At 37.4% G+C, this 16,608-nt stretch overlaps 1 protein-coding gene across 7 annotated transcripts in view; it reads right to left on the reverse strand.

Annotated features, from left to right (window-relative positions):
* XRCC4 (X-ray repair cross complementing 4) overlaps positions 1-16,608 on the reverse strand; it is a 196,245-nt gene that overhangs the window by 179,517 nt on the left and 120 nt on the right. For 3 of the 7 annotated variants that reach the window (XR_010886987.1, XM_067316290.1, XM_067316285.1), the window contains exons 1-2: positions 15,896-16,587; positions 14,271-14,362 (exon numbers count right to left, since the gene is read on the reverse strand). The exons of 1 other annotated variant lie outside the window; for it this stretch is intronic. Coding sequence is in view for 4 of the 6 variants with exons in the window: in XM_067316290.1 (XP_067172391.1) it covers positions 14,271-14,301 (31 nt within the window). In the remaining 2 variants the exon portion in view is untranslated. Of the gene's footprint in view, positions 1-14,270; positions 14,363-15,895; positions 16,588-16,608 lie in introns of those variants that run through there. 3 more of the 7 variants (XM_067316286.1, XM_067316287.1, XM_067316289.1) reach the window with 3 other exon arrangements.

Raw genomic sequence — 16,608 nt, forward strand, 5'->3', positions numbered from 1 at the left:
ACCACAATACATACGTATTTGGACTAACAAATAGCATCTCTAAACAGCAAGAGGAACATCATGTAATGACTGTTGATTTCCATGATTTTGTTAAAACACATAACTAGCTACTTCCAGCATTCCTGAATATGCATTATGTTTTCATCATCAATTATATAAAGAGCTAACTTTCTTTTTCAGCTTAAAGCTCAAATATATACACATAAGCACTATAACATTTCTCTATTTAAAAGTTTTTCCCCAAAAGTTTAGAACATGGAAACTATGGTAAGAATAGAGGAGATAAGACACACACAAAACTAGGCATCAAATTCTCACCAACAGAAGTAACAAGGATAACATTAATATTTTTATCCATAAACTACTACCAATCATACTATTGGAAATGTCATAATCTGCAGGTCAATTAACGTCTTGATTTCTTGTATTGTTTCAGTGAAGAATAACAACTAAAATAAATAAATAGTTCAAGTTGAAAAAGTTTTCTTCTATTTCCATAGCCAATCAGCTAGCCATTTCTGAACACCTACAATATAACTGCATAGCAAGAACAGAACTGCAAGAAGAACAGAGAAAGAAACATTTGGGGCATGGAGGCCTGGAGCAAGGTCAATGAAATTACTGTTTAGGGAATGAAAGCCATTTAAAGATTTGTAGTGCAAAAATCGCCTGGATAGGGGTCAGGACATAAAGAACACATGCCAGGAAACAAGTCAATGCATGTAATGTGCTTAAGCATATAGCCATGTATTTTCTTTTGCCTGCCAGACTCTTGTTTTTGCTTGCTCTGGAACAATACAGAACCTCTTATGAAGTATTTTGATAGAAGTCCCTCTCTGAAATACACTATTTTCAAGATGACTTTAATTATTTTTTTACTTAAAGGCAGTAAATAGTTGCATGAAACCCAGAGAGACAGTACAAAGGTACTGATGCATATTTTTATACATCTGAATAGAGAGCTTTTCTTCATTGCACTCAATTCTTGTCACAAAGCAAACCAGCAGTCAGTAAAAGCCACCTGCCCCAGAGGCTCTTTTTAATGCAGAGCACTCATAACAGAAAGCAAGGTTAGAGATTTGGGTTTTCTATTTATATGAAGATAACCAGGATGAAGCATCAGCCCTCAGTCAGAAAAAGTAGTATCAAGAGTATATTTCTGGGCCTCACTATACAGAAAAACAATCTTTTTAAAGATGCACTAACAAGGTCTGAATTTAAAAACCTGAAATTGAATCCCTGTGTCGTCATACTCACACGCTTCTCATGCATCCGCTTTCACATAGCAGTATTGCACACTAGTGGCATGTAAGAGCTAAAAATGGAGATTCTCTTTAGATATTAATGGCTAAAACAATGGAGACAGAAGCTACCTACTGTTAAGAGTAGGGAAGGAGCACAGTAGCAGAACTGAGAAAGCTTCCATAGGATTTTCTGACCTGTTACTAAATACTACTTAAATAAAAACGAACACTAAGGAGTACACAGTGCAGAAGAATGTTATTTCACTGACAGAACACAAAACGCAGTCTAAGTTTTGCCACATTTTATTGTGCATCTTTGAACAAGCAATTTAATTTTACAACATAGCATAAAATGAAAGTAGTATCTTTTTCACCCAGCCTTCGTCTTCTCCATTTTGCTCACTGACCTTCCAAGACTAGTATTATCTATAACTACGTTTAGAAACTGCCTAACAAAGCAGACCTCTGTCTTAGCTGAGATCTCTAAGCACTCAATGGTTTCAAATCATCAGCAAAAGCTCAAGGATTTCTCGACTGTACGTAATGGCTATTGCTCCTCTCCAAGACGACCATAATGGATTCATAAACATTAATCTGTCCTATACCGCATATACAAACATTGCTTCAAGGAAAAACTATTGTCCCTTACTGCTTTTTTATATGAATATTCACAAAAGAAAACTGCTCTACCACAGAGAGGATTTACCACAGTGTTGCAATGGGGGGCATCGTCCAAACCTCAGAAACCAAAGGCAGCAGAACGCACTCTGCAGAAGAGCACTACCTTTGTGCCCTTTGAGGAACATACTTCTACTTCCTAATTCACAGGCCACATATACCTCAAAACACATCAAGAGCCAGAATTGCTGTGGAAAACAAAAGTTCCCAGCTCCAACTGAGCGAGTCGCCCCTCTCAAAACACCCACTACTATCAGGCCCTCGCCATCTTTCATATACAAAGAGGATGCCGACTCCTGGTTTAAGGCACAAATATTGCCGTGAACTGCCTGAAATGAGAATTTTATTCCCAAAGCCCTCCTCCCATAATAGAACTTCACTGATTTAAAGACATCAAGGATAAATTACAAAGTACTATTTCCTTGCTTAATTTGAGAGTTTGTTCTCAATTATATACAATGCAGTACTTCCTAGCACATTAACTGATGTACTGCAATATATTAAGACTTGAAAAATTTTCTTTTACATAATAAGATCTAGCTACTTGCAAGGCTTTATTATGATGTGCTGCATTAGTAGAAGTACACAGCTTTTTTTCTTTTAAGTTAAATTTGCACATTAGTGAAGTGAGAATGAATCAAGTTTATTGATGCGCTACAAACAGGTAAAGCACGAATACAGCTAAATAAAGCAAAGTAGTTATCACTAACTATTTAGCAACTAATAGTTCCATTAACAAAAGAAAAAATGCAGGAAGGAAATCAAAAGATCTTCCTTACTCCTTTACTATCAGATGAATGTATGTATCTCATCCATTCTAGAAGACACAACTTAACATATGTACAGCAGTACATTACTGGAAAAGAATTTCAGGGAGAGGAAGCTGTACATCCTGCTTGAATTCCAGAAATCAGCTATATATTCACAGATTCATAAGTCATTTTGCCCAACATCTTTAAAAGGTATATATCGCACTATACTTCAAAAAAATAAAGACATCTCCTTTCTAATTAAGATATCTCAATTCACCTGCCTTCTTACTATATTCTGTCCTCACCCATCAGCTTTCAATATGCTAAGCATACTTGTTTGTAAAAGGTGATTATGTTCCCACTGGAGTTTGTCCCAGGACTTTCACTGGTGGGGGGAAAAAAAAAAAACAACAACAAAAAGCAGTGTATTGCCAAAGTCTGAGGGGCACACGAAGACATTTGCCAAGGGATTCACCAGCCTCTGGCCCCAAATTGACACTCAAAAAAACCCTTATATTTCAGTGTGGCTGCCAATGTGTTTTTTTTCCTCCAAGAAGGCAAAAGTCAGATAACACCTCCAAGAACTTCTGTCTGATTGAATCTACATTTGTTTTTTGTCAGCTCCACAAGAGAAGGTACTACATATACACAAAAAGGAGACTATTGTAGGATCAGGCCTCCAGAAAGTTGTTTCCCATTGTTACTGTTGCCATATTGCCTCCCAAACACTAAGGGCAAGATTATAGAAGTGAAAAAGTTTGTGTGCCTTTCATTTCAGCATCTGGTTACACTTTAGAAGTCAAATTATTTGACAGAATTTTCCTTGCCATGACCAGTGAACACACAAAATGCCAGGATGTGCTTCTCCAAGAATTTAGCTTTACACATTCAAAAAGTAGTTCCACTAGAACTATGACTGCTGAATAAAGGAATGCCAAAGTTCCTCTGTTCTGGCTCGTGTCTCACAGAGGCTATCATTACTATACCTAAAACAGAAGCATGAACACATGACAGAACAGTTTGTCCGAGCTTTAAGCACTCAAAGTGGCCTGAATAATACTGCCAACTCAGGACCTGAACTTTCACAGAACTGGTCAGACAAGCTTGTAGAAGCTGTTATTGCTTTTTAAGGTTTTTATTAACATTCTCCCTACCACCACCACCAAGTGGTAGTTTCACTATGAAAGGGCCAAAAATATGAAGAAGGATGAGGGAGAGCTGCAACTCTAAAAATCTAGTTTCAGATCTTTGAGTGGAAAGGAAGAGACACAGGTGAGAACTGTAGCAGTGCTCCAAATGCTTAAAACAGTCACCTGAACTTTGGCACTCTCACTGTTTAGCAGTCCAGTGGCTACTGAAGTTATCAAGGCTTACTGAATAAAAAACAGCCTATTTTTACAGCCATCCATCAAGTTCAATTACTGAAATCAGACCCTCATTATAGCAGTGTAATTATTATCTATGAGTCAATTAGAGGAGTACCTTGGAGTGCCTTTCAAGATTCAGTAACACTGTCTCTGTAGTCTCTTTGCATTCACCATCTCAACAAAATGAGAGCAGCCAGTATTTTTTTCCATTCAATTACTATAAAGAAAAGCTTCAGAGGAACTGATTGATTAGAGTTATAAGAAAGCCAGTATTTTTTTTCCTTAAGGGCACAGAAGGTCACACTACATATCAGCACCTTACCATGTTTGAGCCAGGAACCTGAGACAAGCTTGCAGGTGGGAACAGTTGAGTCCTACCCAAAATTTGTAAACCAGAGGCTTTATTGAGGACTTTGAACAGTTGAGGATTGAACTCTTTATCTTTAGCACTTTGTCCCTTGGGTGTTTGGCATTTCTGATCTATATTAGGCAATGTTTCTTTCTAAGGAGAAATCAGCTGTTGGCTGGTTTGCAATTGACTGGAGCCTGCTCTCTGAACAAACACCGTACACAGTTGCTTCTGAATAAACAAGACACTTAAAATTAGTTTACAAAGAATTTTGTATGTTGTTTTGGATAGCACTAGGCATAGACCAAAAGCCAAATCTTTTAGGGCTGCTCCAACACAGCATCATTGATATTTTGAACTTGAGCATTTTATTTTTCTTCATGCAGAGTAATAGCTTTTTTTTCCAAAACTGCTTTGGCTGCAGGTGTTTCCAACTTCAGCAGCTATGCATGGAAGGCTACTTACAGATCAGAAAGAGCTACTGTATCTCTCTAATGGGGCAATTAACTTAAGTGCTTTCTTGTTGAGAAAAATAGGGTGCTATCCCCAGTGATTTCAGAATAGAAGACTAGCACACAGAGCACCCTGCTATTTAAGTCCATAATTTGACCCCTAGAGTCATGGGTTTGACCAGGGCATACAATACAAATCTGGATCTAAGAATCAGGAGAAAGCGAATGGTTAACCTAGACAGATAATTCATACAACTCATGAGCTATTATACGCATTTACAAATAGATTATTTGAAGTTTAGACCAGTAAAGAAAAAGTTAGATTGCTTTTAAAGATTCAAACTGGTTATTATTGCATTTTCTAACAGAAGGCAAGAATATAATACCTATATTTAGGAATATTTCTAGAGACATATTCAACATACAAACTGATTTTCTCTCATGATAATTTAAAATTCCATTACCTCTACTACTTCAAGAGGAAGAACATTAAAATATCTTCTAAACCCTTTAATTATGACTCAGTTTATCTCAGGTCTATTATCTAAGGACTTCCTTTTTTTTAAAAAAAAATCTTAAAAAATGTCTGGGCTAAGAAACATCAAGAAAACATTACAGCATCCTTTGTATCATATCTCATAGTAAGTCTCTCATGCCCTTTAGCCACAATATATGTTTGAAGCTGAAAATACATTAACAAACCTTCAGCTGTAATTTAAACATACCTTTGAACACCAAAGAGGACAAAAATTAAGGGTTCTGATTTTCTAATGAAATTTAGGAGCCTAACACATTTTATATTACATACAACCAAAATTTTTTCTAGTTTTTTTTTTTTTTAAAGAAAAACCTTGCTCTATATTAAAAGCACAAGGACCACAATTTTGTCAATAATACAATTTTGTTTTGGAAATGAAGGAAATTAATCAAAACTTGGTGCTGGATATAAAGAAGTGACTGAATGACTTCACAGCTTCATGCAGACCTTGGGATGGCCCATTATAAAACCGCAGTCATGCATGACAACATTTGATCAAGAGATTGACATCAAGGAAGCTCCAGTCAGTACTTGGTTGTCACAGACCCAACTGCAGGAACAAGAGCCTCACAGGGCTAACATCCTCACTCCTCGTTTCCCAGTGTCTTGTGGCAGTCACAAAAGGATTGGAAACATGCACGTACTTTCTGTGCATTTGTCCAAAAAAAGCTCTCTGGTTTGTCAGACTCCAGGGGCCAACAGGCTATGCAAGAGTTGGCACAAAAGATCTGGAGTTTATGATAAGGAACAAGCCATGTCAGACTTATTTACTACAGTTACCAGCTGAAAAACGAGGAGAAACAGAAGGAAGCAGACAGTCAACAACCTTTATAGTAGGAATTTTACCAAGAGGCTTTGATCTTAATTGTAGCCTGGAGGCAAAGCCCACCCTGGTGTCTTTCATCCCCTTGAAATCTCAGACCTAACCCACTATCAACTCAGGCATCCAGACTTGCCAAGCTTACTTACAAGCACCTATATTGAGAGACAGTTTAAGCTATAACAGGTTTTAAAAAAGGCCTTCATATTTTAAAACAAACACCTAAGTGGGGAATTATACCAGTACATACAAGCAAATAGTAAAATAACCAGATACATTTCCAAAAAGGTAAAGCCTTTATTTTTCACCCTTCTCAGAGAATTCATTCCAACACTAACAGTTCAGTATGCGCACACCGTCAAATCCTAACTTTTCAAAATCCATACCAGAAAAACCTTAAGGTTTTCATAGAGATCACAATACACTATGTGAGTGTTACCAAGCTGTAAGTAGTAAAATTAGATGATGTAACTGAAACTTTCCTGATGAAAAAGTTAATTTTAGCACTGAAGTTAAAGAGTGCACAGAGAATTGAGCAAGGATCAAAGCAGGCCAGGCCAGCCCCAAGTAGCCAAATGTGGGATGCAAAGTCAGCAGACATGCCTAGGAGAGCCAGGCTCCCTGTCCTCATTGCCTCTGCGAGATGCAAGCCCCGACACATTCCTGCAACCCTAGTTTGGCAGTAGGTCAGCCTGGCTTTCCAAGTCCCTAATAGCTGATGGTGGCAAGGAGCCATAACTATTTTGCCTTCCCTTGAAAACTGCTGCCCTAGGTCATTTGTTAAGGAGCAAAATTCACTTTCTCAAAACAAAGAAAGCCACCCTCCTCCCCCCAAACTTTAAAGAATTAAAATACGCCCCCATAATTGCTCTGAAAAGACAACACAGGAAAAAAAAAAGTTTTTGCAGGTAAGAAAAGAAAAAGGAAACAATTCTGTACTGTGTGGTCAGAGAAGACAGATCAAGGGAAATCTCTGCTGCATGCAACTTCTGAGCCTGCAGATAATGCAGTATAAGATAGGTAAGAACTAAGAGCCAGGAACTCCTGGTATCTTCGCCACGTTTCCAAGAGTCTCTCTGCAGTGTTCACTAAGTTAGTATCATCCATTTGAGTATTGGGGGGAGAAGAGGGAGGAAGAATCCGTGTATTTTAACCACCCGTTGCAGATCCAAAAATACTCACATACATATGCCCTTTTGATGTATGTTTGGATAATACAGTAGAGTGGTTGAGGTATCATCTGTTTTCCAAAACACTGCCTTCTCGAGGATTAAATGTTATCAGTATATTCAAGACAGAAAACAAATCTGTCCTACAGATTTCCTTTGTCTTTTATTGTTTAGTCCCCCTATATGCCTTCTACCATAAGCCTACAGTCTGCCTTTTTTTAAAAAAAAAGAAAGTCAAATAAATTCAGTGTTGTCAAATCCACAATAGCTTCTATAGGCAAGAGTAACAAATCTGCATCAAGGATAAATAAAAAAAATCAATGATAGATAGATATTGATGGACCTAATTCTATATCCATGTAACTGTTCTGAAGTGCTTTGAAAAACTGAGCCAGAAACCTGGAAAAACAAGTTTGGCCATATGTAACCAGTTCAGTGGGACAAGCAAAGATATAAATATCATGGCTTACATATACTCCTCTCCTCCTATCTCTACACCCAGAGCTTTTCAGAGAGATGGATTATTCTAATTTCACATCTGTCTGTCAAATTAACAACAAAAAAATAGGCCTAGACTCCAAATTGCCTATCTTACTAAACAGTTTCCTAAGGCATTTTCTTTGAAGAAGATTCCTGCATTACCCTGTCTTCACTTAAATTTTAATATGTTTTTCTTTCTATTTTCTAGTTATAAATTGCAATTAGACTACATCAATTTCTCTATAAAACAAAAAGCATACACTATTCTAATAAATTAAACATTGTAATTCATTTGTCTTCATCTTGCCCACACAGAAAAACAATTCAAAAGACATTTTCAATGGACCAGTATATTCATTTTCAATGTAAAGTGATAACCATGGCTGAATAATGAGCTGCAAAACTGAAATTTAAATTATCTGTCTGGCAGAAACCTCTTTTGAGAGAGATCAGACTGAGCAATCAGGGTTTGAAGATAAGGCAAAGAGACATCAAGGGATAATGAGCATTGATTTCATCCGATTCTACAGATGGGCACAGGTCCACCTTTGGTTTGTTAACCTACCTTCAATGCCAACCCATGAGATTCAATATATCAGATAACAGGACAGATACCTATGCATAGGGTTACATGATGCCAGTGCCCCAAGGTATTGCTAGTCATGAAGTGAGGTATGCTATGCACCTTCAAAAGAGGCAAAGAAACCAACAGAAAAAGCATGGCACCAGTTTAGCTTAGGCTTTGCGATAATACACATGGAACAATCCAAAACACGAGAGTTCAGATCTACAAATGACTGACATGCTGATATTTTAGCTTGGAGGGAATCCAGTCCACATGTCCCACACCTTCACAAAGCTCACTGTATTTTTTTTTTTTAATAATACAGTTGCCAGTATATTGGAAGTAAGTTCACTGACCACCTCCTCTAGCCCCTAATCAGTTATACAGCTATTACCTTGTGTTCAGTGTTATGTCTAGAAACTCTGTTTCAAAGGGGGAAATAAAGGCTTCAAAGAGTTACTTGTATTTTTTGCATCTTACATTCTATATGTAAAAACATAATGCTTTTCAGGACCTATAAGCTCATTGGTTTTATGAGTAGTTTTCCTGGCACTTCCATATGGTACATTTTTCTTACTATGGGCTAGGCAAAAAAAAAGACCAAACAAAACACACAAAAAAATTAAACTGTCCCCCAGACACTTGATACCAAGCAGGGCATCTACTTAAGGAAGCCAGATCTTCAATATCTGTTTTCCTTCACAAGTACTAAAGAACACTGGCGTGAAAAAGAAATCTGCAGTCTAATGTGAAGACACAGCAGGGGTGGAAAAGTGCCACTGGGACTTGAAGAGGTAATTAGGTACTCATTAGAAAAATATAGCATAAAAGTGCTTTAATAGTCCATCAGTTAGAAACAGTTTTGAGATTTTAAAGTGTAAATTGCAACAAGACAAACATGCAGAGCATTGGTATCCAGGTCTCAAAAGTGTTAAGACTTTAAGTCATTGCTTTCCCATATAAATTAAATCAATTCTAATATAATGATGGCACAGGAAAAGTTACCTGAAGAAAAAAAAAAAAGTAAAACAGGACAAGAGTGGAAAGTATTATAAAAGTAAGTCTCCGCTAAGTTCAGGCTACACTGCATGTTGGGTTGCATTTCACCTTAGCGCTTTCTGGCTCCCAACTGGGAAAGCTGGACAGAACCACTACTGCAGATCACTGTGTGAAATGAAAGTGAACAAACACAATGAATCTAAACTAATGTATGTACAGGAACATAAAAAAAAAGCCTGTAGTACAGAAGAGTTAGCTGTTCACAGCTCATATACACTGTTTCAGTATAGTTTTAAGTATCCCTTCCCCCACTGCATTTTCTTCCCTTTCGCAGTTACACATACACTTGTTTCACATCATCAAATACCCCCCTAAAAACCCACCACCATAAAAACACCCACAAAGCCTGAATTAACAAGTATATCATTCAAAAAAATGAAAATGGAAAAACACCACCTCTGTCTCATGATTTAAAGAAAAAAGGGCATCTATTTTTTAAACACAGACAAGGTAAAAAAGAAATAAAAGTAAAGTAAAAGAAAGAAAAAAAAAATCAAATCCCTGGTATAAACAGGATCCAAGAAGGACCATAAAATTTAAAGCACTGTTTTCATCTATGTAATTCCCTGACCTGGGGGGGGGAATCCTCCTACCAGAGCCTTCAGGAGGTTCTGAGAGGTAAGTCAAGTAAGGTCTATTACCAATACACACAAAAATATTTCAGCTGGTTCTTTGCCCCATATCTCCAAAAATAGTTATCCTTTACAATGAAGATGCATAGCTTTAATTGAAACTAACATTTCAGCCCAATCCCTATTATGCCTATTGCCACTGTATGCTGTAGTTTAATTTTTATACTAAGTTTTGCAGCTGGTGAAATTTAATCTAAACCCACACAATACAGTTTGCTGCCTCCAACTCCTGTCTAAGCTTCCCTCATTTGCTCAGTCAACACAAATCTCTCCTCAGGTTTTTGTGAGTCTTCCACCATAAGTTTGACACAGCTGACTGTATTTGGAAAGCCCTATGCTCCCTCTTTCCTGTCCAACTACTGTGCTGAAAAGGATGGCCTCTAAGATCCTTTTGTAGGCCAGTAAACAAAATCTCTTTCATAATCATTAGCCTCATTCGTAAAAACAAATGCAGTCTGTGATTTGATATATAGTCTCACTCTTCCTCTAATTGCATTAATTTTTCCATCCCAAGATAGCAAGCAATTTGGCTGATGTCTAGATCAAGAACACAAAAGTTCTCAGTCTCTGCACCCTTACAATTCACATAAGATCAGACTCCCTTTTTATTTTACAATCTGATTTATCTGCCTGCTCTGTTGGAAGACATTCCTTCCCACAAGGCTAGCCTGAAAACTCATCTAAAAGTCTGTAAAGCAGATGCACAATTGCTTTTATTATGCCAATAACTTTTCAAATTTTAGGTATCTCAGTACTTTTTAGTCAAATAATCTTATGTAAAATTGCTAGTATGTCTTGGAAGAGAGTAGCACCAGAGCCCTTTGGTTAGGCATACACATAACAAAAATACTTCCAATTTGGAACTTTTCCTTTAAGATACACAGCTTGCTTTGATTAGACTGTCAGATTAGTAAGCAACAGTAACTTGCTCAGTAATTTTCTCCTAAACTTTGCTTTAGCTTGTGTCAATGTGGTACCATAAATAATCTGCTAGGTCTTTTATATCTTGACAAGAGGACAGCAGTCTTTGATTCCATTATCCACTATTAAATTCCACTAAAAATCTTTGCGTTCACAGATGCCTTTCACTACCTTCCTTTTTATAATCTCACATATAGAGATGCATAAACCATGCGAAAGAGAAAGATCCACAAAGACACCCTGCCTGCAATCACAGAAGCTGAAGGACACTGTTTCTGAACCTAGGTAAGGTACACAACTCAAGTCAGCAGAAAAGCCATGAATGGAACTTGACCAAACCCTACTTTTCATTTGATGATACCTCACTCTTACAACAACTCTTAGGTGGAAATTAACAAAGCCTAATATTTAAAGTTTATTAAAAGGCCTGGTAATTCTCTTTTCTTTTCTGGTATCCTGTTCTCAAATCCCATCTAAACTGGGGTTCAATAAGGGCAGGCTGAAGGAATTTAAAAGCAAGGTACTACTTCAGTAACATTTAATGATTAGAAATAGTATTTTATAATAGCTTTCTAAAATGTATTTTAACTTTGATATTTAATGAATATTAGTCCAGGTCATAATTTGAATGTGTATACATATTATTTCACTTCCCCCCCCCACATAATTACAACAAGCACTGTACACATTTTGCCAAATATAACATTGAAGAAATCACAAGCTGCATCCCATTAACCTCGAAGACATAAATAGTGGTTTGAGACCTTGAAAATCTCAGTCTAAACTTCTGCAGATTCCACCTACTCTTCAAGGATGCAAGGCATGTTTTTATTTTTGGCTCCTGAGTGCCAACATAACACCTTAACAACATTCTCCAGCTACTGTTACCCTCTAGGAGACACAAGGTAAGGATTAAAATTTCTCCTCTTCAAGTAGCAAAAAAAGATAAAAAGCACACCAAAAACAGACATTGAGACAAAACAGTAAGCAACCCAGTGAGGCTCACCTCACATACACATAACATAGCCTAGTGAAGCCATACGCAATTTCAGGTGGTCTCACTTACTAGAGTAGAAGCTCATTGGTCAAATCAGTTCAGTGATTAAGTCACTGGGTTCTTACAAGCCTTCTGGCAAGGCAAGCCACAAGGAGCAGCAGCAGCCACCAGGCAAGGGGGCAGGACACCTGCATCAGATGCACAGGGGAAGCAGGTCTAAAGCAAGGTCGTGACACCAGTTTTACCACAAGGTGCAGTGCCTTGCTAAATTGTGCTACCAGTAACCCTGGCATCAATCCATCAGTTGTGTATCAATCTTTACAATTTTTTTTTATAATACTTAAAGGAAAAGCTTTGTTTTGCAAGTTATAAGCAATGAAGTAGATGTACTTTTTTCAGTCTAAATATTTTAAGGTACATAGGTGCTTGAATAGAATGTAAGTGCTAAAGCAATTCCGAAAATCCTTTCTGCAGCTTCGTATAGCATAACAATACTTAAGGTCTGATTTCTTAAGTTTCATTCTTAAATGCTACAGTAATGGATACATTAGAATCATTGTGTAGATGATTCTAATCCAAGATGTTGCTGTTCTGCTCATTTCACAGCCAGTGTCAAAATAACTTATGAAGTGCCTGTAATGCCATAGCTTCATATAACCAGTCTTTCTAACCACTCTATATGACAATATATTTAATAGTCCACCCAACAATCAAGAAGTTCGAATATAGGAAGTAAAAGACAAATGCTTTCTACAGTCTGGACAATATGACATAACTACAGTCTTCTCATCCAGCAACTGAAGATATCCCAAAGTAGTAATTCAGTATCAGTCTCCCCACAAGATGTTTAGTATAGTCACTGGCAGATCCATTCATCACAATCTTTCAAGAATTTGGTTAAACCCTATATAACAACTGTCTACGTTAATCACTGAATTTTATCATACTGATAGATTTCATATGAATTCCTATTCTCTATCATGAAAAGCAAAAATTTTAAGGTATAAGAATTCAAATTATTGTATGAACATTCCCTATCATAAGTAATTTCATACAGTAAGTTCTTATAAAACATATAGTTACAAGGTTAGCACAGTCCTTCCAAGCATTTCTGAAGTGACTTCTGAGTATTCATTCTACCTCAGAGTAGCTGCAACCTCCAAACGTTTTACAGCTATCATGGTTTACCCTATTATAACAAGTACCCATTTTCTGGTTATCCCACAGTGTCCAACAACCACTTCCCAGCATCACTGCAAATTCTACTCTGCATTCTTGTTAGGTAAGAGAGGGAGGCAAAGGAGCAAAAGAGAAAGAAAGAGGAGCTATATTTAAGTGTAGATAAGTTTTTTACTAAATGGTATTAGTAAACTAAAGACCACATTCTAATACCATTGCCAGCATGCATAATACCACCTACTTACTCCATGTTTGCTGAATAACATGTAACCCCTCATGTTCCTCTCCTTCCTTATTTCAGTGGGAAAACTAAATGAACTTGTAGCTGTAGCAACTATACAAAAAAGTTTTTAGGCATTCATGCTTGTAGTTCAAGACACTAAGAACAATAGAAGTAGAGATGTCATAGAAGCTAAAAAAGAGTAGTATCAGCTTTACCAATGCATTCAAACTAGCACATTGGGGCCGGGGTAGGGGGGAGGAGGGGGAAGGCTGTTTATATCTTACATGCATGTGTACATATGAGGCAAAAAAATCCATTTGCTCATTCGTTATGCACAAACTTGTTTATAGAGATGTACCTGTCATGTCAGTCACTGGCCTGTAATACTTTTAACCATCTCATACAATCCTATTTTTATGAAAGCTAAAAGAAACATGAGAAGCTAAAAATGTAGCCTCTCACATGCAAGCTGACATTGTTTTGTCAGGATTTTGCTTGTATTTGAAGATGACCTAGAAGCTTATGCTCCAAAGCCACTTTTTTCCTTTCAATGCACACAAAAATCCCTTGGTATGCTTCCCTGCTTAAACATTCAGTTGAATGTTAGGCAAGCTTTTCACTAACAAATCACACCAATAAAACATTTCTATTGTCCACCTGCTTATTAAGCAGCACAGCAAATACCATTAAACATCCTTAAAACAAACAAAAAAACATTTAAAATAAACAAACATTAAAAAAATAAAGAAACAACCCCCCCCCAACAGAAAACCAGTACTCCTAGTATGGCTTTATTTGGTTATTTGAATATTGATATATATCCCAATATAATTGCTTAAACTTACAATTTTGAAATCTGAACAGAGAAGAATGCATAGCCAGCTAATTCCTGTAGCTCAGCTGATACTGTCTATGTCAGTCACTTGTAATCAGGCCTCTATGAAAACAAATTAATTGAGAGAAAAATTTCAAGGAGAACCAGAGTATCACCATCTAAACTCATGTCTTATATTCCAGTCAATACCCTATATATACACCATAGCAGCATCCCAAAAGACATTGTTATGCTGAATACACCATCTTTCAAATCACATAACACACCAAGGCTCCCACTAGGGAGATCACTAAAGAGCAAGTGACTTTTTTCCATGACAAAATACACAGCTAAAGGCATTTTACTACAGCATATAACTGATAAAAATTCTTCTCCTAGAAGTTCAGGCTGTTGGAATCTTCACTTAAATAAAATCATTAGGGAAAATAAAAAGCATTTAAAAATAGGCAATGGATTTTGCATGCAACTCCATTATAGGCTATTAAAGCAGACAACATTACAAAAAAATACTTATAATCAGCACATTTGCAATCAAACTACTGAACTAGAGAAAGTGACTAGCTGACCACCTGGAAGCAGATTTGGGTAGCACGTAACCAAAAACCGATAGTTCCAGTCTTCTCTACAGATGCAGAAATAATTATTCCATTTTAGAAACTAATTCAAGCTGCAGAGTCAACAGCGAAATCAAAAAGGAAAACCAAATTTGCTTCTTCTTCTAACCCAGAAACATATAAACAAGTTCAAAAATATTGTTCCATCTAAAAATCTAAGGACATGGTAACCATTAGAGATTTGACTGTTTGTTGGTTATAGTTAACTTATTTTATAAATCTATCAACATAAAATGAATAAAACAATTAAATTGTTATACACATTATACTAAATAAGGTTATTAAGACTATTTTAATTAAATTCCACTTTTCATCCAAAATCACCATGACACATGAATAAAAGAAACCGATCTGGTGAATGTAATTCACTAACAAAATAGGAAGCTGTAATACAGTATTACCTTGACTCCCCTACGCAAACGTGTTTTACATATATACCCTTATTGCCCTGCAACCTCCTACAGCAACTTCTGGAAATGCATCAAGTGCTATTCCCACTTCTTCTGGTAGGATGAAAAAGTTTTATTTCCCCTTGCCAAGAAAAAAAGCAAAATCTGCACTGTACTCAATAGACCAAAACAAACAATTTGACCCTAGTGTTGAAAGGTATGTAATGACAAAGAGATCCCAAACAAAGCCATCATTTTTGAAAGGGGTGATGCTTTTCAAGATCTGTAAGATAAAGTATACTTTAAAAAGGAGAAACAAGTCGTTCATAAAACTTCTGAACAAAAATTGGTCATGACAGCAAGACTTAGGCACATTATTGTAAATATAAAATAATTCTAATGTTCCTAAACTTCCCCAGAATTGATCATAACACATGTAGTCCTGACTAAACCTACTGCTAAAAAAGCCAGATGCAAGAGTCATCACAGGCTTTACAGTTTAACAGGCTTTTTTCTCTTATGTGTGAGCATATGGGGCCAACAACATAGAACATTTGGCAATTTTAATAATTTTGCATCTTTAACAATTACACATAGAAATATATTGCAGCCATAACAAGGAAATATATTACCTTTATCCAAGCATTTTCAACTTGGCTTTATGTGGTAAGTGCAGTATAGAACAGGAAAGAAGAAAGAAAACCTCTATAAAGGGAGAATAAGGAAACGGAACAAAAATACAGAGACCAAACTTGAGCTGAAAGAAGACCAAGAAGCAAACTACTCATCCCACTCCCTTTCTGCCTTGTCTAAACTATTTCCTGAAGGGGGTTAAGCATGAGAGATTGTTTATGCCCTTCACATTTCACTGTTAAGTAGCTTTAAAAACAAACAAACAAACAAAAAAACCCACAACATAAAACCAAGAAGCAAAGGTCATGGCACACCACGCAGCCCCACACGATGACCGAGGCCTAGCACCTAGGCCGAGGCTAAGTGCCTTGGGGACTGGCGGGCTGCTTCGCACCTCCCGGCCGCGAGGCGAGGCAGCACCCGCCGCGGCTCCTCAACGCTTGAACGGCTCTGCCAGCCAGCTCCCCCGAGGCCAACCGCTGCCACGGCCAGGCAGGAAGCCCGGGCCGCGACAGCCCCGGCCTTAGCCGCGGCCCTTTGCGAACCGAAAACACTAATTAATTAAAGAAAACAGAACTCCTGTTTTCGAGCAGAGGCAGCTTTAACCGTGTGCCTCCCGGCGCCCCACGGGCTCGGCGGCTCCCGGTGCAGCGCTAGGCCGCACGGCAGGGGGGCCGCTCCCCCCAGCCCAGGGAACGGCACTGCTCCCCCG

Source organism: Apteryx mantelli, chromosome Z (assembly GCF_036417845.1).
Source record: "Apteryx mantelli isolate bAptMan1 chromosome Z, bAptMan1.hap1, whole genome shotgun sequence".
NCBI lineage: Eukaryota > Metazoa > Chordata > Aves > Apterygiformes > Apterygidae > Apteryx > Apteryx mantelli.